At 41.4% G+C, this 22,159-nt stretch overlaps 1 protein-coding gene across 2 annotated transcripts in view; it reads right to left on the reverse strand.

Moving 5' to 3' along the window:
* The window catches only part of MYO1E (myosin IE), a 173,786-nt gene that overhangs the window by 73,800 nt on the left and 77,827 nt on the right, over positions 1-22,159 (reverse strand). The window contains exons 1-4 of one of the 2 annotated variants that reach the window (XM_075897340.1): positions 6,898-10,953; positions 6,509-6,596; positions 2,386-2,475; positions 863-994 (exon numbers count right to left, since the gene is read on the reverse strand). In XM_075897340.1, coding sequence (XP_075753455.1) covers positions 863-994; positions 2,386-2,475; positions 6,509-6,596; positions 6,898-6,902 — 315 coding nt within the window. In that variant the 5' untranslated portion in view covers positions 6,903-10,953. Of the gene's footprint in view, positions 1-862; positions 995-2,385; positions 2,476-6,508; positions 6,597-6,897; positions 10,954-22,159 lie in introns of those variants that run through there. The other variant, XM_075897339.1, reaches the window with a different exon arrangement.

Below are 22,159 nucleotides of genomic sequence, written 5' to 3' on the forward strand. Positions count from 1 at the left end.
AGTTTTTAAAAGTCTACAGGGAAAATATCTATTACATTCTGTTGAACTCTTCCATGTGGGAGCCAACAAGGAATTTTCAAGCTGGCCCAGAGAAATGCATCATGTTATTACTTCATTGAGGCTACTAGGGTTGTCAGATACTTAAAAAAAAAAACCTAACATGGCGGGAAAAAAATTGGTTGAGCAAAATAAAAACCAACACAAAAGAAAGAGGCATTGCGCCTTTAAATCCCCACGCTCACTGCTCCCTCTGCCCCCGCCAGATTTGGCAGGGGCGGAATGTCCCAAGAGGCCTTCCATCCAAGAAAAACAGAAAAAAAAAAACATTTTACATGCCTGGTATTTTGTTTTTTTTACTGGACAGAGGCCACAAATACTGGACTGTCTGGGCCAATACCAGACACTTGGCAACCCTAGCTATGTCTACACTGCTGGCTTTTGCCTCTCATGGGGAGGTATAAGGATCTTGCACAAAAAAGGGTTTTTGCACAAAAAGGAAACGTCTACACTGCTTGTTTTTGTGCAAAAACCCCTTGCGCAAAACCAGCTTGATTAGATTATGCAAATGAAGTGTGACAAAATGCTAATCAGTGCTTAATTTGCATACTCTTTGCTGGTAAAAGCCGACAGTGTAGACAAAGCCCGAGAGTCTACGGTTTTCTCGATTTGGAAGGAGACTCAAGCCACTGAATGCTTCTACATTAGGCAATGTGCTCTGAAGATACCAAGCAATATTCTGACTTCCTTTAAAAACATATAATGAATAGCATGATTTTCATTGAGAGATGTACCAATATAAAGGAAAAACTGGAAATGGAAGAATTATTTTTAGTAACTGAGAAAGGAACTATTCATTTCTGACCTGATAAAAAATGTGAAAACTCCTCTCTCCGGGATTCCTCATTACCACCCGAGACTTTTCCAGGAGAAAATTGGAGATCTTTCCACCATCTGGCTCCCCACCTGGGCTAAACTGGATTTCAAAATATTTTCCCTGTAATAAATAAGTGTAGGGTTTTTTAAATGATTAACAAAAATGAAGCTTAAAACAGGAAAATAACTAGAATATTTATTCTGTATCGCTTCAATATTTCAAGGTTAAAGTAGGCCTACACTATTAAGAAATATTCTTCCCCATTTTTCCATGTCTAGTTACTTAATTCTAAACTCAACATAATAATTCTGTAGTACATCAGAACAAAGATATATACTAACCCGTAAGTAAGGACCAACTGGGGGATTTGTTTCTTCTACCTTATTTGGTTGGTGTAAATTAGGAAGATTGCAGAAAGGAAACACTTATGGCTAAATGTATTGCTGATGCATATGGGAACTACTCCAGTGTAGCAGATTTAAAACCCCATAAATCAGTACTTAATATGGCCTTCTGTTTCCAGGTGATGTATATCAATGATCCTTTTATCTTGGTGGGCTGAGGAATTGCATTAGTAACCCCATATCAATGGACATATACACCTTTACATTTATTCTGTGAGGGACATAATTAGGGGGGAGCAAAAGGGAAAGAAGCTTGTCAAGCATGGCTCACTGCTAATATAGTCCAGCAGGGGAAATACATTGAAAAACAATAAAGATAACTACAGTTTTGTATTTTCCCCCTTGCAGGATGTCAGATAACCTAGCTGTATATTTTAATTTGCTTTATATCTGAATATCTATCAAGACATTCATATTGTATTATATTCGATATGTTTTCAACAACGGCCTAACATTTGAAAAACACCGTTTAAAAGGGTAAAACCATTTTAATTTAATAGAGCTATGCCCATTTACACCACTAGGGTATTTGATCCCACATATGTAACAATGTAACATATGCAACAATTTTGCACCCTTTCTTTCTACACCATACTTTGTAAGTACATGGTCCTTTCCAATTAAATATTGTAAGGGCTACATTATTTAAAACTGAATTTAGGGTATGTCATCAGGCCATTTTCCAGTATATGGAACAATTAGTTCCCATTGCTATGTGTAACATTTATAATCAAGTGCTGAAAACAACTCCTTGTTACTCTTTGGAAAGATGAATAAAACTTTGTGCCCAGCAGTGAAACCTAGCAACTGTTTCATACATTTTTAAAAAATCACAGCTAATTATTACATGGACTGGAAAATAGATATGTTCATCCTTTCCAGTTCAGTGCCAGTTAAGTTGCTAATTGTCTTGTTTACACATCAGACTGCTTGCAAATAGCTTCTCCCAAATAGTAATAGAAACAAACATTTGCAATAACATCTAGAAGACCTTGAAATGTGTGCCTCTCAGTTAATATGAAAACCAATATTTTCCTTCACAAAGATGCACAAAACAAACCCACACATATTGGGAGCAAAAGCAATCTTTTAGAGAGAGGAACTTACAAATCTGCTGGAGTTATTGTTCCGAACAGTCTTCGCATTCCCGAAGGCTTCCAGTAAAGGGTTTGACTGCAGAATAATGTCCTTCACATGCTGAAATATTTTTAAACACAAAAAAAAATCATCTTTGGGATCTTTATGAAGGTTTTGGAACGTTCAAACAAAACCATGCCTTGTAACTTTGATATGTATAAGGAGCAAGTATGCCTGTCTCTACAGGCGGGTGTTAGAATATTCATTTGGTCAGGTGAAGAGGATTCTGCACCATCATGTTTTCTGCAGAATGTAAGCTATGTTTTAAAAAAAAATCAGTTTCGAGTTTCCATACTATGTATGATAGTACATAAGAACAGCCATAATCCTTTCTTCCAACAGTGGCCAATGCCACATGCCCCAGAGAGAGTGAACAGAACAGATAATCATCAAGTAATCCTTCTACTGTCATCCATTTCCAGCCCCTGACAAACAGAGGACACCATTCCTACCCGTCCTGTCTAATAAGTATTGATGGTCGTAACCTCCGTGAAATTATCTAGTTCTTTTTTGAACCCTAATAAAGTCCTGGCCTTCACAATATCTCCTGGCAAGGAGTTACACAAGTTGACCATGGACCATGTGAAGAAAAACATTTTCAACTCTCCAAATGATTTTCTTGTATGAGAAAAAAAGTGCCATTCTACATCTTTCTGAAGAAGCAGGAGCTCCTAAAGATGCAGGGGTCACACACCTTTCCCGACCATCCCATGCTGATGTCAGTGAAATGGCCCGTGTGATCCAACAGCACCCGCAGCACCATGGAGAAGTACCCCTTGAAGTTAATGTACTCCATGGCAAGGTGGTTGGGGCCAAGATGGGGATGTGTATTCTGTCTACTGAGCTCCCGCAGTTAGGGAACCCCATCGTGGGAAAGCCACCCGCTATGATATTCATGTTCCCCAAAGTCACAGCCCTTCATAGCAGAATGGTATTAACTGCCTTGGCTCCTTGTATAACAGCAGCTCCCATTGTAGATTTCCCCACTTGGAACTGATTCCCCACTGAATGGTAGCTGTGAGGAGTTGCAAGCTTCCATTGGGTAACTGCCACATGCTTCTGCAAAGTAAAGCTGAGTCTAGACTGCATCCCTCTGCCGACAGAGGGATGCAAATCAAGCACTTCGGAAGCGCAAATGAGCCCGGGATTTAAATATCCCGGGTTCCATTTGCATATTCACGTTCCGACGCTGTGCCGAAGTAGTACAGGATCTGCCGAAAAAGCCCCCGTTGTCGGGAGAAACGCGGCAGAGCTGCGGCTACTCTTTACTTTCACTTTCGACACTGAGCCTGATCGGCACAGCGTCGGAACGTGAGTATGCAAATGGAGCCTGGGATATTTAAATCCCGGGCTCATTTGCACTTCCGAAGTGCTTGATTTGCATCCCTCTGTCGGCAGAGGGATGCAGTCTAGACACAACCCATGAGTGGGTCTCATTCAGGTATTCTTGTGCCTCAGTGCAGGGGCAAGCCATTTGCAAAGTTCCAGGAACGTGGCCTTGTGCATTTGGAAGTTTTGCAGCCACTGCTGAGCATTCCATCTCTGCATCAGTATGTGGTCCTACCAGTCTGAGCTTATAGAACTAGTAGGACCACATGGCGCCAGAACCGGCATTGCTCTGTGTCCAGAGGATTGACTGGCAGCTGTGCTAGCGTCAGTGCCAGGCCTTTCATGAGCAATGCTTCCATGCTGTACCAAGCTTAATTCTCATTCTCTTCCATATCCTCATGTATACACCCTCCGATTTAGGTGCACCACGACACACGTCACAATCACAGTGGTTTTCTGCAAATCGGACTCCATGTTTGCATTGCTATGGCATCTGCATGGGTGACCAGAGCACAAAAAGGACAAGCACACGCCCTCCCCTTTATCTCATGTGGGGAGGAGTGGGACTAGATGAGTGCATTATGGGATGCTGGAGACATAAGCCATAACTACCTGCTGTACAGTTTTGGTCCCAATGGGCATTGTGAGCATAGCTCACAATGCAAAGCTACCCATGGTGCATGCTCTTTGAATTGATGGTAAGCTTCCTAATGAGGATGCACTCCTTTGGACTGCATTCGATTCTTCCCCTTAGTGAAGACATAGGCCTTTGACTTTTAAAGATGGGGTGGTAAGAAATCGACCGTAGGATTCGACCTAACCTCGTAGTGTAGATGTACCCTGAAAGTTTTGACTGCAAAAGGAATAGTAGCACAAGACCATGGGGGAGGGGGAGAAATTGGTTGGCACTGTGACAGTTTAAAATCAGATAGGATGGAAAGAAGTGCTGGGAGCATGGGATTCTCACTTATCCAATGACCATAAAACCCAGCCTAGCTGATCAGCCCAGAAGTTGAACCATTGGCTATGTTAGAGCCATTTGCTTTAGTGGGAACAGGCTCAGCTGTTAATTTCTTCCTCAAAACTAGCGTAGACTCACGTTTGTGTAGGGCAAACTGAATGTCATGCAAAAACAATACATTACCCAGAGAAACTTATCAGTTTAATCAACCTGTAACCATTGAATTTATTTTACATCTTGTACAAAGAGCTGGGATTTACTTAAAATAACTGAAACAATTATTTATAATATGATTAAGTTCACTCCAAAAATAACACAATGCACATTTCCCTTTGCTGTTGAATGTCTATGCAGTGTTCCCTGTATCATTGTCTCCCAAAACAAAACAGGAAGAATATAATCATCATTGGAGTTTGTACTAAGGCCAATGTATTATCCAAAGTGTGCATACACACACACACACAAATCCCACATGGTAAATAGTAGCCGCTACTTACCTAGAATAGTTATCTATCAATCAGATGATGATCTCATATAACTCCATCAGTGGAATTTTATGGCTAATATAATTCATTAGCTTTAGTTAATACGCTTATGTAGACAGTTCAGACAGTGGTTGCAGAATTAACAACACACAATTCATGGCTCCAACTAGTGCTCAGAAATTATACTTCCTGTTAGATAATTCGTTTAAAATAATGTTTAGAGGGAAAAGAGAAGGACCATTTACTAATGTGAGAACACAAATTTAAATGGAGATGTGAATCACTGAGACATAGTTCAATTCTCTCTAGAACGGAAAGATCTAGTAAAAATTCATATTTGACACTATAGAAAAAGGAGATTTTCTGAGGTTTTATTAAATAATGTTTGGTTGCCATCAATTATGCTTCTCTCCTTACAACTTGAGAGCACAAATTGCATTAAAAAACTCTTTCTCCTAAAAAAAAAACTTATAATCTTTAAATAATTCAGCACTAATGCTGAGAAACTATTCACAGGGGTCAGTTCAAATTACAATTTGAATCTCTGGCACTCTCTGGTCCAGCAACATCCATGATTTTAATTAGTCAAATGTTCGCTTACAGGTATGTCCAAGTTTCTAATGGTCCCATAAAGTTTGTTTACAGACACCAGACCTGGCTCTCAATGTTCTGTGCTGTTATTTAGTTAATTAACCCTTAAATGTCTTCTAAGAGTCCAGTAAGCAGTAGAAGTGTTGATAATGCTACTAAACTAATGTTTTTCAAAAAGGGCCCCACACCCACTTTGAGAAAGATGCTAATGGGCCGCTTTGGTCACTTACCGGCTCTGCTGCCACGGAGCGTTGTGGCTCCCATTGGCTCCAGTTTGCCATTTGCACCCAAAGTGAGCTTCAGAAAACCAATGGGGGCTGCAAGGCTCCATGGCTACGGAACTGGTAAGTAAACACTGTACTAGCCAATACTGACGTCCTGTGGTTCGGCAAATTTTCTAGTTTCCCACTGATCAGGTCCTGAGAGTGCCAAACTAGAGAGATTCAACCTGTAGAGGATTTCCATGTTATGGACTCCCCATCCATAGGTGGAAGACCACCAAATCTGTGGAGAGGTGAATGCCTGGCCCCAACTCAGCTGACCCCTACAGAGTATAATTCACAGATGCCTTTGCTGTACAGCTACTCCAGTTCTATGCCAGGTGGTCTATGTTGGCTATATATGTGTGGTCAGCTGTTTATCTCATAAGAGACCTCTCTTGTTCTGTGGCTATACAATAAGATTTGACATGGTTACCTTACAGCAACTTTTCACTATATCAACTCACCTGAACCTTGGGACCACCTCCTGATATTTTTGAGATGTAACTCATGATATATTTAGCAGCTACAGTCTTTCCAGCACCACTTTCACCACTAGGGAGAGAGAAACAGAAATACACATCTCTTAAGTGGTTCAGGCCTGAAAACAACCTGGAACTCAATAAAATGTGTAATGCCGCCATATTCAGTAGCACTAAAACTATATAGATAAAAAGATTACATCAAAATAAAGTCTACTGGCAATTAAATCTTTGTGATTTAGTTTTCCAAGAAAACACAGAGAAAATGTAACTGAAAGAAGAAAGATAAATTGTCAGTCCTACCAATAAGTTTTCCAACACATGCCCAAATTTTACATTCTGATACACTAAATCAAGAAAGAGTGGTTACTTACCTCATGTTGTTCTTCGAGATGTGTTGCTCATGTCCATTCCAATTAGGTGACTCCAAAGCAGAACCTATGGAGGAGGGCCGGGTGCTGAAGCTACCGAGGAGTGGAGAACCGCCCTTCCCAGGGCGGTGTCCTCTCTGGCTTGACTGGCAAAGGTATGGACCAAGGACCGCGTGGCGGCTCTGCAGATGTCCAGGATGGGAACCTGTACCACGAAAGTAGAGGAGGCGGCCACAGCCCTCGTAGAGTACGCTTTAAGGGGAGGGGCCGGCACCCCCGCCAGGGCATAGCACTCCTTGATGAACACGGTAATCCAGGAGGAGATCCACTGAGAGGACATGGGCTGACCCCTCACCCGTTCCGCAATGGCCACAAAAAGTTGTGGTGATTTTTTGAATGGTTTTGTCCTGTCTAAATAAAAGGCTAGCGCTCTACGCATGTCTAAAGTATGTAAAGCTTGTTCTTTCCCAGACATGTGCGTCTTAGGATAAAACACTGGCAAGAAGATATCTTGGGAGGTGTGGAAGGCAGACATCACCTTGGGCAAAAAAGCTGGGTGTGCGCGGAGCCTGACCTTATCTTTGAAAAACACTGTGTAGGGGGGATCCGAGGTGAGCGCCCTGAGTTTGGATACCCGCCTGGCCAACGTAAGTGCTACCAAGAGGGAACCCATCGCTAATGGCTCAAACGGGCCCCAAGAGCTTAGAAAGGACCAGGTTTAGGTCCCACTGGGGAACGGGTTGGTGGACGCGTGGGTAGAGCCTGCCAATGCCCTTCAAAAACCAGTTGACCATAGGATTGGCAAACAAGATTTTCTCCCCTTCCCCCGGGTGGAAGGCCGAGATGGCCGCCAAATGAACCTTAATGGATGAGGAAGAGAGGCCCTTGAGCCTGAGGTCCAACAGGTAATCCAGGATCAGGGGGACCGTAGTCCACCTTGGGTGCACCCCCTTCTGGGAAGCCCAAATGTAGAACTGCTTCCATTTGGCAAGATATGTGGCCCTAGTGGAGGGTTTCCTGCTACCCAGCAGGACTTCCTGAATCCACTCTGAGCACTGAAGCTCCTCCGCTGTCAGTCATGGAGCTTCCACGCTGTCAACTGCAGCGATTGCAGATCTGGGTGGTGGAGCCTGAGATATCAGGTCCGGGACCAGCAGGAGGGCCATGGGTCTCTCGCAAGACAGACTGAGGAGGGTGGAGAACCAATGCTGTCTGAGCCATGCAGGGGCGATTAGGATCAGGAACGCCCTGAACTCCTGCACTCTCAGGAGGACCTTGTGAATGAGTGGGAATGGAGGGAAGGCAAACAGTAGGCCCTCTGGCCATGGAAAAAGGAGAGCGTCTCTTAGAGAACCCCTCCCATCCCATGAGGGAGCAGAACCTTGGGCACTTCTTGTTGTGCCCTGTGGCGAATAGGTCTAGATGGGGAAAACACCACGCACAGAAAATAGAGTGGGCCACATCCCACCTTAGGGACCATTTGTGACCCGCAAAGGACCTGCTCAGCCTGTCCGCAAGGACATTTTGGGAGCCCAGGTGGTATGAGGCCATTGGGTGGATATGGGTGGATATCCGCCCCGATGCAGAGGTCTCAAAGGTGGATCACCTCCGAGCACAGGCGAGGGGAACATGCCCCTCCCTGCTTGTTTATATATGCCACCGCTGTCGTGTTGTCTGACAGAATAAGGACAGACTTGCCCTTGAGGTGGAGAAGGAAAACTGCACAGGCTAGTCGGACTGCCCAGAGCTCCCTGATGTTGATATGCAGGGAGATCTCATCCGCAGACCACATACTTTGTGTGTGCAGGTCCTCCAGGTGGGCTCCCCAGTCGGTATCCAACGCGTCTGTGACAAGGTGGATGGAGGGCACTGATCTGGAGAACAGAACCTCTGCGCAGACCACCGCCTGGTGGGTCCACCAGTCCAACGCAAGGAGGACGGGGGCAGGAACCGTCACCACCCTGTCCCATGAGTGGACGACCGGGTTGTGGACTCGCGATAGCCACATCTGTAGCAGGTGCATACGCAGTCTGGCATGCTGCACTACATAAGTGCAGGCAGCCATGAGACCCAGGAAACGCATGCAGGTCCGGACAGTAGTCACTGGAAAGTTCTGGAGTGCCCTGACCGCCATCTCTATTGTGAGGAACCTGGAGCTGGGTAGAAAGGCTCTCACCGATGAAGAATCCAGAGTGGTACCCACAAACTCTATTATCGGGGTGGGAGTTAGGGTTGATTTGTCCAGGTTTAGAAGAAGATCTAAGTCTTTGAAAAGCCTGCAGGCTAAGGAGATGTGGGCTCTGACCTGCAACTCGGAGTCCCCCCTCAGGAGCCAGTCATCGAGGTAGGGAAACACCTGAATGCCCCTTTTCCTGAGGATGGCGGCCACACCGCCATGCATTTGCTGAAGACTCAAGGGGCTGTAGAGATGCTAAGGGGAAGGACCGTGAATTGGTAGTGGTCCGGGCCCACAGTAAAACGAAGGAACCTCCAGTGCTGGGAGATGACTGAGATGTGAAAATAGGCACCTTTTAAGTCGAAGGCAGCGTACCAGTCTCTGGGGGCTAACGAGGAAATTATGGACGCCAGTGTCACCATTTTGAATTTTGCTTTGGTGATGAAGGAATTGAGGATTCTGAGGTCTAGGATGGGACGGAGGCCCCCTTTGGCCTTTGGGACCAGAAAGTAACGGGAATAGAACCCCCTGCCCCGAAACTCGGGGGCGGGGGAACGTGATCTACTACCCCATCATAAGGAGATGTTGGACCTCCTCTTGAAGCAGAGGCTTGTGAGAGGGATCCCTGAAAAGGGACGGTGTAGTGGGTTGGGAAGGAGGGGGCGAGTGGAAAGGGATTACGTAACCCTTTTCCACTATCTCCAGCACCCATTGGTTCAACCCACAGCAGGGAAGTCTAGATGTACCGCGGTTGACAAGGGAAGCCTTTGCTAACCGCTCCGGTATGCTTTGTGAAACGAGGTTTACCAGAGCGGTCGACAAAGGCTTCCCTTGTCGACCACGGCACATCTAGACTGTCCCGCTGTGCTGGATCAGCTGACCGTCCCCGCTGTGCCGGATCAGCTGATCGTCGGCACAGCACGGCGGCCATGTTTATTTTAATGAAGCAGGGTTTATGTAAATCCCTGCTTCTTTGCCTATGCCAAATAAACTATTTTACATGGCTCCGTCGATGGAGCCATGTAGTCTAGACATAGCCAAGTGTATTAATTTCTAAGTTTTAATACTTTCCCTTTTTGTATGTAATGTAATTGTAAATGTAAATGTAATTCAGATGCTTATGCAGATCTCCTGTAAAACCAGACTGGAATACTCACAAGATGCCTCATCCTTTGTGTTTCCAGTCAATGCAGAAATATTGCAAACAAGTCATTAGAAATTTCACCACATTGTCTCCTCATCCTGATTACAACCAGGAAACACAGATCAAATATTAAACAATGTTTAAAAGCTGAAAATTTTTTTGAACTTCTCTTTTTTTTTTTTTTCTTCTGAATTCAGTTAGACGTCTGGGTGAAGATTTGGGTAAGTTATTTTATTATTTGAACCACGTCACCGAACCAGCATGAGAGAGAGAATGCAGCCATTTGGTTTAGCCTCTGGAAAAATCTGAATTACAGCTACATTTGCTACAGGACGGAAAGTAATCTCTGAATTTAGAAGTATACATCAACAGGCAATCTGAAAACTAAAAATAGCAGAAGTACAGTTCTTCAAAGGAATGTCTGGCCAAAGTGGATACTCCACAACCATAAATTTTAAAAGCAGGAAGGATAAATCCATTCAAAGCTGAATCAGATATCTGTGCTAATGTCTAGTGCAAAATTCAAGCAAATATAAAAGGAAACAATGTTAAAATCGAAATGAACACCACTGATTTATACTTTCCATTTCCCATTTTCTCACTAGGGTTGCCAGGTGTCTGGTATTCTACTGGACAATCTGGAATTTGCGCTTTGTCTGGTAAAAAAATTAGAGAATACCGGACATGTGCAATGTCCGGTATTCTCTGATTTTTCCAGCTATGCACTGGATGAAAGCCTGGCGTGGGCGGGGGGAGCGGCTGGAAGGCAGGTCCACGATCAGCGCTAGGAGCCTGTGATTGTGCAGAAGCCTGGCAGAGGTGGGGAGAGTGGCTGGGAGTCCCAGCCACTCTCCCCACCCCCGCCAGGCTTCTGCGCAGTCACAGGCTCCCAGGGCCGATGGCGGCCCCGCCTCCCAGCCTGGGAGTCCCAGCCACTCCCCTCGTCTCCGCAAGGCTTCTGAAATGCCCAGAGCAGCAATCACGACCCTGCCTCCCAGGTGGGGAGTCTCAACTGGTAGGTGGGGCCACAATTGCCACTCTGAACGGGGAGGCTTATTATGCCGCGTTCCTTTTTTTTTTCTCGACTAAAAAATACCACGTGTCCAGTATTTTTTGGGAGACCATCTGGCAATCCTATTTCTCAGCGGCGAGAATAGTAACAGATTTCGATAGGTTTCTACTCAATATTTTTAATGTGAAACTAACTCTTGAGAGAACTGACACACAGAAAATTACTGTAACATTAGTAAAATCTAAGGAGAAACCTCATGTCCATGATATGGTATTCAAATCGTCACACCATTTCAAAACACAGTCACAAGCAATTAGAATTAATTAATTGCAGCATCAGCTTTCCCTAGTGATACTAGTTTCCAGACTGATCAAACATTAGTTAAACATCTCTTTGTTATATTACCATGAAAGAGTAAATGCTTTATAGGCTGAACATACTTCCTCCTAATTTGAGGGCCCAATTTGTGTTGTCAGAGTCTTTCCCAAACCACCATATCCTTTACATTGTTCTATTGGTACAAAATAGCCAGTAGACAGAATAACCGGCTATTGGGATTTTGAGATATAAGGAATCTTTCCTTCATGTCCCTGACACCACATTCTCTGTCAGTTTTAGGGCATGGGTTGTGGCGAGAGAATATTGACATTCTAATGATTTCTATTCCTCAGAATAGTTCCTGAGGACCATTGCTGCTGGGTACACTTTAGAGCAGTGATTCTCAACCTTTTTTTTATAAAAATACCCTTTAAAAAATTATAAGTACCCTCAGTACCTACAGTTTTCAGACACACACAATTTTTTTCTACCATTGCAACACATTTGTTTAAACAACTTAATCGTGGCCGGGCGAGCAATGAAATTTTGGGGTGTAAAAATTACAAAATAATAAGAGCTGTAAAACTTAAAACAAAAATTCAGTTTTCTCTAAATTTCAGTTGTGCTGATGTACCTCCCAGACTTCTCTCGAGTACCCCTAAGGGTACTTGTACCACTGGTTGAGAAACACTGCTTTAGAGCATCCCTGATGTTTTAACTGAGATCAGGATATGAGCAAATGAAAGCTCTTTGGTATGGGCTGCATGACTGAGCTCAAAGTCAGTTTTCAGCATCAGGATTGCTACTAACAGTAGGCTAACAGCCTTTCACTATGCGAGCTTCCATTTTGTGGTGTTACACATAATGGGTACAGCTCTCCTTTGGCTGAATTTTTCCCATTATGATTATTTTATCTATCTTAGGTTTTATAACTGCATCCATCACCAAGGTGTCACGTTAAACTGTTTAGCAAAGCCAGAGCCCTAGTGAACTTAACAAAATCTTCTGCTCTGGCCTGTTTTTAGATTAAAGACAATTTTTTTTCCTTTAAACAGGGGAATATAGGCAAGCAACACGGGAATGCAGGGGCAAGATTAGAAAGGCAAAGGCACAAAATGAGATCAAACTAGCTACAGGCATTAAGGGAAACAAGAAGACCTTTTATAAATACATTAAAAGCAAGAGGAAGACCAAGGACAGGGTAGGCCCACTGCTTAGTGAGGAGGGAGAAGCAGTAACAGGAAACTTGGAAATGCTCAATGACTTCTTTGTTTCGGTCTTCACCGAGAAGTCTGGAGGTGTGCCTAACGTAGTGAATACAAGTGCAGAGAGGGTGAGTTTAGAAGATAGGATACACAAAGAACAAGTTAAAAATCACTTAGGAAAGTTAGATGTCAGCAAGTCACCAGGTCCTGATGAAATGCATCCCAGGTTACTCAAGGAGCTGATAGAGGAGGTATCTGAGCCTTTAGCTATGATTTTTGAAAAATCATGGAAGACAGGGGAGATACCAGAAGACTGGAAAAGGGCAAATATTGTGCCCATCTATAAAAAGGGGAATAAGAACAACCCAGGAAACTACAGACCGGTCAGTTTAACGTCTGTCCCAGGGAAGATAATGGAGCAGGTAATTAAGGAAATCATAAGCAAACACTTGGAAGGTAATAAAGTGATAGGGAATAGCCAGCATGGGTTTGTGAAGAACAAGTCATGCCAAACTAATCTGATAGCTTTCTTTGATAGGATAACGAGCCTTGTGGATAAGGGAGAAGCGGTGGATGTCATATACCTAGACTTTAGTAAGGCATTTGATATGGTCTCGCATGATATTCTTATTGATAAACTTGGCAAATATAACTTAGATAGGGCCACGATAAGGTGGGTGCATAATTGGCTGGATAACCGTAGTCAGAGAGTTGTTGTTAACGGTTCTAAATCCTGCTGGAAAGGGATAACAAGTGGAGTTCCTCAAGGGTCTGTTTTGGGACCCGTACTGTTCAATATCTTCATCAATGACATAGATATTGGGATAGAGAGTACGCTTATTAAGTTTGCAGATGATACCAAACTGGGTGGGATTGCAACTTCTTTGGAGGATAGGGACATAATTCAAAATGACCTTAGCAAGTTAGAGAAATGGTCAGAGGTAAACAGGATGAGGTTTAATAAAGAGAAATGCAAAGTGCTCCACTTAGGAAGGAACAATCGGTTCCATACATACAAGATGGAAAGCGACTGTCTAGGAAGGAGCATGGCGGAAAGGGATCTAGGGGTCATAGTGGACCACAAGTTGAATATGAGTCAACAGTGTGATGCTGTTGCAAAAAAAGCAAATATGATTCTAGGTTATATCAACAGGTGTGTTGTAAGCAAAACTCGTGAAGTCATTCTGCCGCTCTACTCTGCACTAGTTAGGCCTCAGCTGGAGTACTGTGTCCAGTTCTGGGCGCCACATTTCAAGAAAGATGTGGAGAAATTGGAAAGGGTACAGAGAAGAGCGACAAGAATGATTAAAGGTTTAGAGAACATGACCTATGAAGCCAGGCTTCATGAACTGGGCTTGTTTAGTTTGGAAAAAATAAGATTAAGAGGGGACATGATAGCGGTTTTCAAATATCTAAAAGGGTGTCACAAGGAGGAAGGAGAAAATTTGTTCCTCTTGGTTTCTGAGGACAGGACAAGGAGTAATGGGCTTAAAGTGCAGCAGGGGAGGTTTAGATTGGATATTAGGAAAAAATTCCTAACTGTCAGGGTGGTCAAATATTGGAATAAATTGCCAAGGGAGGTGGTGGAATCTCCCTCTCTGGAGATATTTAAGAACAGGTTAGATAGACATCTGTCAGGGATGGTGTAGACGGAGCTTGGTCCTGCCTTGAGGGCGGGGGGCTGGACTCGATGACCTCTTGAGGTCCCTTCCAGTCCTACTATTCTATGATTCTATGATTCTATGATTATGGTGGAAAAACTTTATCAAAGAGGGAAGTTTTTGCAATGTGACCTAAAATGTGGTTTACTTATATTTGTAGTGCATGCATTTCTGCAGTACTGTTTTCTCCAGTAACAGCTGAGCTTGTTGTTACTGTTGTTACCTAGCTAGGACATTATTAGGAATTATAGATCTCAACTTACCAAAGCCTCAGTGAGGAACAAATATTCAAAATGAGGGATTAAAAAAATAATTCAAACTGCTTCTGTACCCTCAGTTACTAAGCAAACCTCAATAATAAGAGTGAGGAGGCTCTAATTTTGTGTGGACCACAGATAATTCTGGGCTTCAAATGAGGGACATTGGCTGAGTTTGCAGGCAGAAAGAAAGCAGTATGTGTGGAGAGATGGGGAAAATGAAAACCATTCCCTACAGGCTTGCATTATATTGTTAATAACTGTATGTAGACTCATATTATATCTCACTCTTTAAAAGTAGTTAAGTGAAACAGGTGAAAAAGCAAAAAGACTTTCTGAAGTGGCAGTCCAAAATGAACCACTAGTTACACTTTTGCTTTTAAAATACATCATCCCCTAGGTAGAGTCACACCTTAGGTACTGTGACCAAGAAAAGATGTTATTTACTTCCTGCTATGCCCCCTGGGATACTCTCAATCCCACGACAGTTCTGCTCATTGGCAACCAATAATTTTCAAGGACATTTCCTGAGTGATTTAGAAAATCAAGACCTATATGTAGGCAGGATTAATTTTATTTTTAATAACTGACAGTATCCATGTTCATTTTTAAGCTTTTTTTTTTATTATTTTCAGCTATTTATATTTTCTGTTGTATGAAGTTTTGGGGGCTCAGAATTTGCTGCCAGAAGACAATACAATTCAAAAAGTTAAAGTGTTGAAAATGGTTAACACAAACTGACAATATCCCATGTCAAAACGAATAAACTAAATATCCTTAAATCAACAAATCATACTAGTTTTTACCATTTATTCATTAGTCCTTTTGTAACAAGCCTAATTCAAATATCTAAATTACTGGGTTTTGATGCTAGTAAGTTCTCAAGCAGTATTTTTCTCCCTTTGTTTCTCTGTTAATGTTGATGATTATGATGTAAATATTTGTATTGGTTTATGCATGTGTGGTGAAATCTATGTTTACTGACATTTATCAATAGGCTTTGAAGGGCTAGATTTTTATCTGTATCTAACCATAGCAGCTCAACACAAAGCTGGGAACTTCAAAGGAAGTCCAGTTGAAAGTCAGTGGATGCAGGTACATAACTCCACAAGCCCTTGTCTTACCCAAGGATATTTTTCCGAAATAACCTCTCCAAGTCTGAATTTATAAGTGGTGCAGCCACACTGCCAGGCCCATTATTTCAAAGTAACAGGCTGAGGAATTTGAACACTGTACTGCTTTTCACGATGGCTGTGTCTACATTGGCACCCTTTTCCGGAAAAGGGATGCTAATGAGACACTTCGGAATTGCAAATGTCGCGGGGGATTTAAATATCCCCCGCGGCATTTGCATGAACATGGCTGCCGCTTTTTTCTTGTTCGGGGTTTTGCCAGAGAAAAGCGCCAGTCTAGACGGGATCTTGCGGAAAATCCCTTCAAGATCCCTTGAAAGTAGGAATAAGGGATCTTCCAGAAAAGGGTTTATTTTCCACAAGATCCCGTCTAGACTGGCGCTTTACTCCGGCAAAACCCCGAGTCGGAAAAAAGCAGCAGCCATGTTCATGCAAATGCCGCAGGGGATATTTAAATCCCCTGCGGCATTTGCAATTCCGACTGGTCTCATTAGCATCCCTTTTCCGGAAAAGGGTGCCAATGCAGACACAGCCAAGGAGTAACACTAATTCCAAAATAGTAATTTTGAAATAACAGTGGTGTCACTAATCTGAACTTATTGGCCTCTGGGAGGCCTCCCACAGCTCCCCACAGTGCTTCCTGAAGTTCTAAGTCTGTGGTAGCGTGTCCACATTAACGGAGCCTGTCTTGGACACACTAGTTTGATTTTGTTAAATTGGGAGTTCTTAAGTCAATTTAGTAATTTCAAAATAGTTTTCTTAGTGCACACATGGCTCAAGACAACATTAGCATGCTATAATTAGAACCATCTTTACATGCAGAAGTGCATAGACTGATCTGCTGTAGTAATCTTAAGGATAAATTACAGAAAAAAGGGGAAAAGAACTGCTAAGACAAATAATGCAGCCCTTGATCATTTTAAAATAGTGTCATAAATCACTTTAAACAAAAGATTTCCTTACTGAATAAGTTATCCTTCTCCCCTTTCTTTAAATTATATGCAGTTTGTATTATTCGTTAAATAGCGGCAGCCATGAATACTAATCCGGAGGAATGCAGTTCCATTTTATTTGAAGTTTCTGGATTTAAGTGAAACTTTTAATAATATGACTGACTTCAAGCTTGCCTTTTCACATTTTACTTTAGATTTACACATGCACATACTTTTCCTGGTTTTACAGTTGATCACAGACCAGTAAACTGCAAAAATTAAACTAGAACCATGATAGGATGATGGTACATTATTTATATGCTGCAACAACTATATCTGATGCACTTTGATAGTATATCTTGCCTTCTCATGAGCAAAGCACAAAATTAGTCAACTGCTTCAAGAGAATTGTGGTAATTCCAGCAAATGATTCACCTAGAGCAGTTTTTCCACAGATTTAGTGATTATAAAATAATACAAGGTCTATTTTATATGTCTTTATATATCTCTCTGTATATACAGATATAGTTTAAAAGGGCATGTTTTTAAAATTTAGCAAAAAGTGGCTATAATGGTTCAGGTTCATTAGGGAAACATAAAAATGATCCATTTCATTTAAAATAACCTCATGTTATAGTAGCAAATGTTTCCATATCCAGATGTTATAAAATTGGAAAATTTGGTATAAATTCAAAAAGAAAAAAGGAAGAACTGGATCGAGAGGACAGGTAATTTAGAGATTAAAATAGAGGATTAGGAGTCAAGACTTCCAATTCCCATGCCCCATTCTGACTCTAACCTGTTTCTGATTTAAGCGAAGTCACTTAAAACCCTGGGCACCATTTTCCCCATCTGCAGAATAGGAGGGATAATACTTCTCTGCATGGATTGGGATTGGGGAACTTTATTATTTAATGTATACAAAATGCTCTTAGATCTACTGACAAAGGACAAAGCAGATGTAAAATATTAATCTTCTGTGTTTGGAGAAGATTTCCAGTGAAAGGTTAATTTCTTTAGTTTTGTTCAAAACAAACAAATCAGTTTTGCATTGGTAGAAATATTTCCCACCTGTACAGCTGGTGACTTTTGCCTCACAGTTCCTTAAAATGTTAAAGATTTGTTCTGAATGCCTTTTCCTAAGTGGTTGCTATCAGTGAGATTCAATCATATCTCCAGCAGGATTCTCTGCTGCAGAAATTTTTGAAAAAATCAATTGTTTGAGACTTGCATGAGCTTTGCAAGGCTGCAGCAGGACAAGATTATTTTTATTGACTTTTGGCCTTAAGTGACTTAAGACTAAGCGTTATTCAGATTGTTTTACTGAGAGGGATAAGGTGGAAAGAAGTCTCCACTGATATTAATGTACTTTATGAAAGTTGTTCCAGCCTAAGGTTAAGATAGGTAGTTATCTTGTAAGTAAATATTACCAGATGCAGATGAAAACTAAAATATTAAAAATAGGAAGAGCCTTGAATTGAAAAATGTCTTCATAGTACATTAAAACATCTCATGGAAGAAGTTATTAAAGCTGATAAAAAGAGAAAATTAAGCTTCCACTTTTACAGAAACATACCACTTTAAGGATAATTTGAAGAAAACATCTATCATCTCACACAAAATAGGAAACTACTAATCGTAACATCCACAGTCATGATCACAAGACAATGATGTTGTAGAGGGAATTAAAAACAAGTCTCCAGACAACCCTTCATAGTGCAAATATCAGCTGAGTGAATAGTTTTTTGGCAGTTTTTAGGTATCCATTGAAGGGCAGCCATTTTTTTCTTTGGGGGTGGGTGGGTGGAACAGTTCAGCAGGTTGGTAGAGTGGAATACAGAAGTAAGATCCAATAATATACACTTAAGTAAACCACCATATGTACTCCTTAGCAAAATTCAGAGAAATGAAATGAAATGTCAAACCCTGCTGAAGCCTAAACTGCTTAATGTGAATAACATTTTGGCCACTATGACTGCATAGCAAATAATTTCAAACTGCACTGTCCTTCATATATGGGAACAAGTGCACAGACAGATCGCTACCTTTTGGGAATTTCAGATGCATACACAAGTAACTAAAACTGTCAAATGCTCAAGCTACTTAACCATTCAATTGCCACGGACAAGCAAAGGCTAAAAAAATAGAGAGCTGTCTCATGTTTATAAATTAATATTACAATGGAAACATATATTTGTGAAAACTGGTTCAACATTATTCTCTCCTTAAATGAAGATGCAAATCTTCCTGTTCTCTTTGGAGCACTTTTCAGCCCTGGGAAAAGAGAGAGAGTGTAATCCTTGTGTTCTCTTGAGCAGAGGGACTGAGCGACTCTGCCTAGCGTCTATGTGGGCCATACAAATGGTGCTGAGGAAGGCTCCCTGCATCCTTCCACCTGCCCATATGCTGTGCACCTGCATTCGGACCAGGAAGAATCCAGCCCTTGAATAGCCTCATTGTTTACATTGTTCACAATCATTCATAATAGCTCAGTGTTCTTCAGCTATAATTAGAAACATGTACACACAGTTTTCTTCACACACATGGTAATTATTCCACAAATAAAACAGGCTTGTCTGTCCCTTGAAAGATATATGACAAGATTGTAGATGAAATTGTCTGTTTCACCTTTCTATGAGCCAAAAAGAATAAAAGGACAGAAACGGTACAGAAAGCAGAAATGGCATCAGTGATAAGGAGACAAGAGAACACTTTTTCTAAACCGTAAATGAATAGCTTGAGATTTTAGCTGCAGAAAGGAAGGTCCAATAAAAGGTAAACAAGGGAAAACACTTATAATCTGAGATAAATAAAAGAAAAGAAGACCAGAGGATTTCCACAGCTTCCTTAATAGACTTTCATCAAAAATAACATTTAACTTCAGTACTGTTGATCAAACAGAAGAGCTTGTTGTTTGCTGTGAGGAAATTACTCTGGGTGAATTTGAAGCAGCTATTGAAAGAACTAAAGAACAATACATTGCCAGGTGATGATCAAATTGAAGAACTGCTTAAAGTGAGTGGAAGGGGCAGTATGAAAATCCTTCTATGCCTTTTCAGTTTGGTCTGGGAGAAAGAATAGAACCCAGAAGAATGAAAAAGAGGGATTACAATCAAACTCCCTCCCTCCAAAAAAGGATATTTGAGTTTTGTAACAACTGGCATGGGATTATGCTACTTTCAGTCCCAGTGAAAATCTTCTATGCAAACACACTAAACAAATTTAGATACAAACAAGCTGTTTTTGCCAAATTGATCCTGTGCAGATCAGCCCTTCATCCTGAATAATATTGTCGAGCCCCCAGTAGTCTTGAATTTTTGTGAATTTCCAAAAAGCATTTTATTGTGTAGATGATCATTGTGGGAGATACCATTAATTTATGGTGTCTAAAAAACAAACTCATTCAAATTATTAAAAATTTGTATCAGAACGTTCAATGTGCACTAGAGATAAACCAAATGTTAAATGACTTGTTTAATGTTAACAATAGTGTCAAACAAAATTGAGTCTTTCCTCCCATCTTCTTTGGCATAGCTATTGACCTTGTGACAGATTATCTGTATGGAAATGGACCCTTCAAGAATAGACGGGGAGCTTGGAGTCATAGACTTTGCAGATATTATCTGTCTTATGAATGAATCAGGGTTATGCAGCAAAAGACAGATGGGCTTGCAAATTCTGACAAGCCATTACATATTAATAGTAGTATATCAAAGATGGATGTTATGAAAAATAAATTTACCTACCAATGATTTTATCTACTTAGAAGGTGAGCCTTTGAAAATGTAGGTAGGTGGGTCACATCATTCACAATTCCGGTGATTCCATATCCAATATAAAATCCAGAACAGTTAAAGCAACAACTACTGCATTTCAAAAACAAATAACCAAATATAAGAACTTTTACTGTCATAAATGTCCTCTTTTATGGAGCAGAATCCTAGAAAATAGTACGCACATCCAAAGCAAATTGATCAGCTTTCATTGCAGGTGTCTGAAAAGGATGTTCAAGGTAAAATGGCCTGATAGAATCAGTAATGTAAAGGTCCTAGAATGAGCATAGATTAGAAAATGAAATATCATAATCAGAAGAATCTTTGAATAATCCAAGGCAATATACAGGCAGTCCCCGGGTTACGTACAAGATAGGGACTGTAGGTTTGTTCTTAAGTTGAATTTATATGTAAGTTGGAACTGGTACATATTGTAGGGGAAACTCTAGCCAAACATTTCTCCAGAGCTCAGTTTTATTCTCCCACACCTCACTTCCCTCAGTCCTTTATTCTCAAGCTGAGGTGTCTGCTGAGAAAAGCCGCTCCGTGTCTCCCTGGTCTGCTGGGAGGGGGGGGGATGCTAGCTTCGCGTCTCCCTGGTCTGCTGGGGAGAAGCAGCTAGTGCGGGGTTGCCTCACCCCTTTCGTAAGTAGGGATCCGATGTAAGTCGGATCCATGTAACCCGGGGACTGCCTGTACATAGAATTTGATCAAGATGACAAAAATACAAAAATAAGCTAACGAACAGTACAACTGGCTGAGATCTCAATTTGACAGATGTAATAATCCAGCAGTGAACCATTCATTTTTCCCCAAAATCATATACCAACATAAAAAGCATTTGAAAACCTAGTTCCCTGCTTTTCCTGTGTTAATCTCTCACACAAAAAAATCTTAGGAAAAATAAACATGCATCAAGGAAAAGGAACATATTGTATATAATAACAATACAAATTATTTTCTTCTTTCATTCTTGTTAGACCCTTCAAATGTATCAAGCACAACATAGGAAGAGTGTGATGAGGCTGTACACATGCTAAGGGAACACAAACCATCCTTTATTTACAGTATGGGCCAGACTTTCCATAGAGCTAATTATCCACAATCAGAGTCTGACTTTTATTAAAAAAACCTCAGCTCTCACAATTCAGGCACCTAAATAACTGTCCAGAATTTCCAAAGTCCTTGACGTTCTGGGTGATGGGGATGTTTAAAAATCTGGCCGTTATTTAGATTTAATGCTGTGAACCCTCAACTTTTGGGAATTCAGATAGAGTTATTCATAGGCAGGTCCAATTTAAGCTCTGGGTTTTGCAAGACCAAAGCTTACAGCAAAACCAACTCTAAATTTGCCTGTTTCTAACACCTAGAAACTCAGAAATGAGACCAAATAAACCTAGGATTGCTAAAAAGAAGGCTGAGGATTGGGAGGGAGGATGAACTGATGGTATCGTTGCACATATATACTCAATTACTTCCAAGGAGTGACATATTCTTGTTTTCTGGTACTTAGAAGCACTCAAACACTTTTCTGCTGGAGCTCAGCCAGGGGACTATGAATCAGAGTTCCAAAAGAAGTATGAAGAATTTTCACACAACTCCTCCTTGTAAGGCTTTCAAGAGCAGCTCATCTATGACATATGTTAAGATGATC

The sequence above is a fragment of the Pelodiscus sinensis genome, chromosome 14 (genome assembly GCF_049634645.1).
Source record: "Pelodiscus sinensis isolate JC-2024 chromosome 14, ASM4963464v1, whole genome shotgun sequence".
Lineage (NCBI taxonomy): Eukaryota > Metazoa > Chordata > Testudines > Trionychidae > Pelodiscus > Pelodiscus sinensis.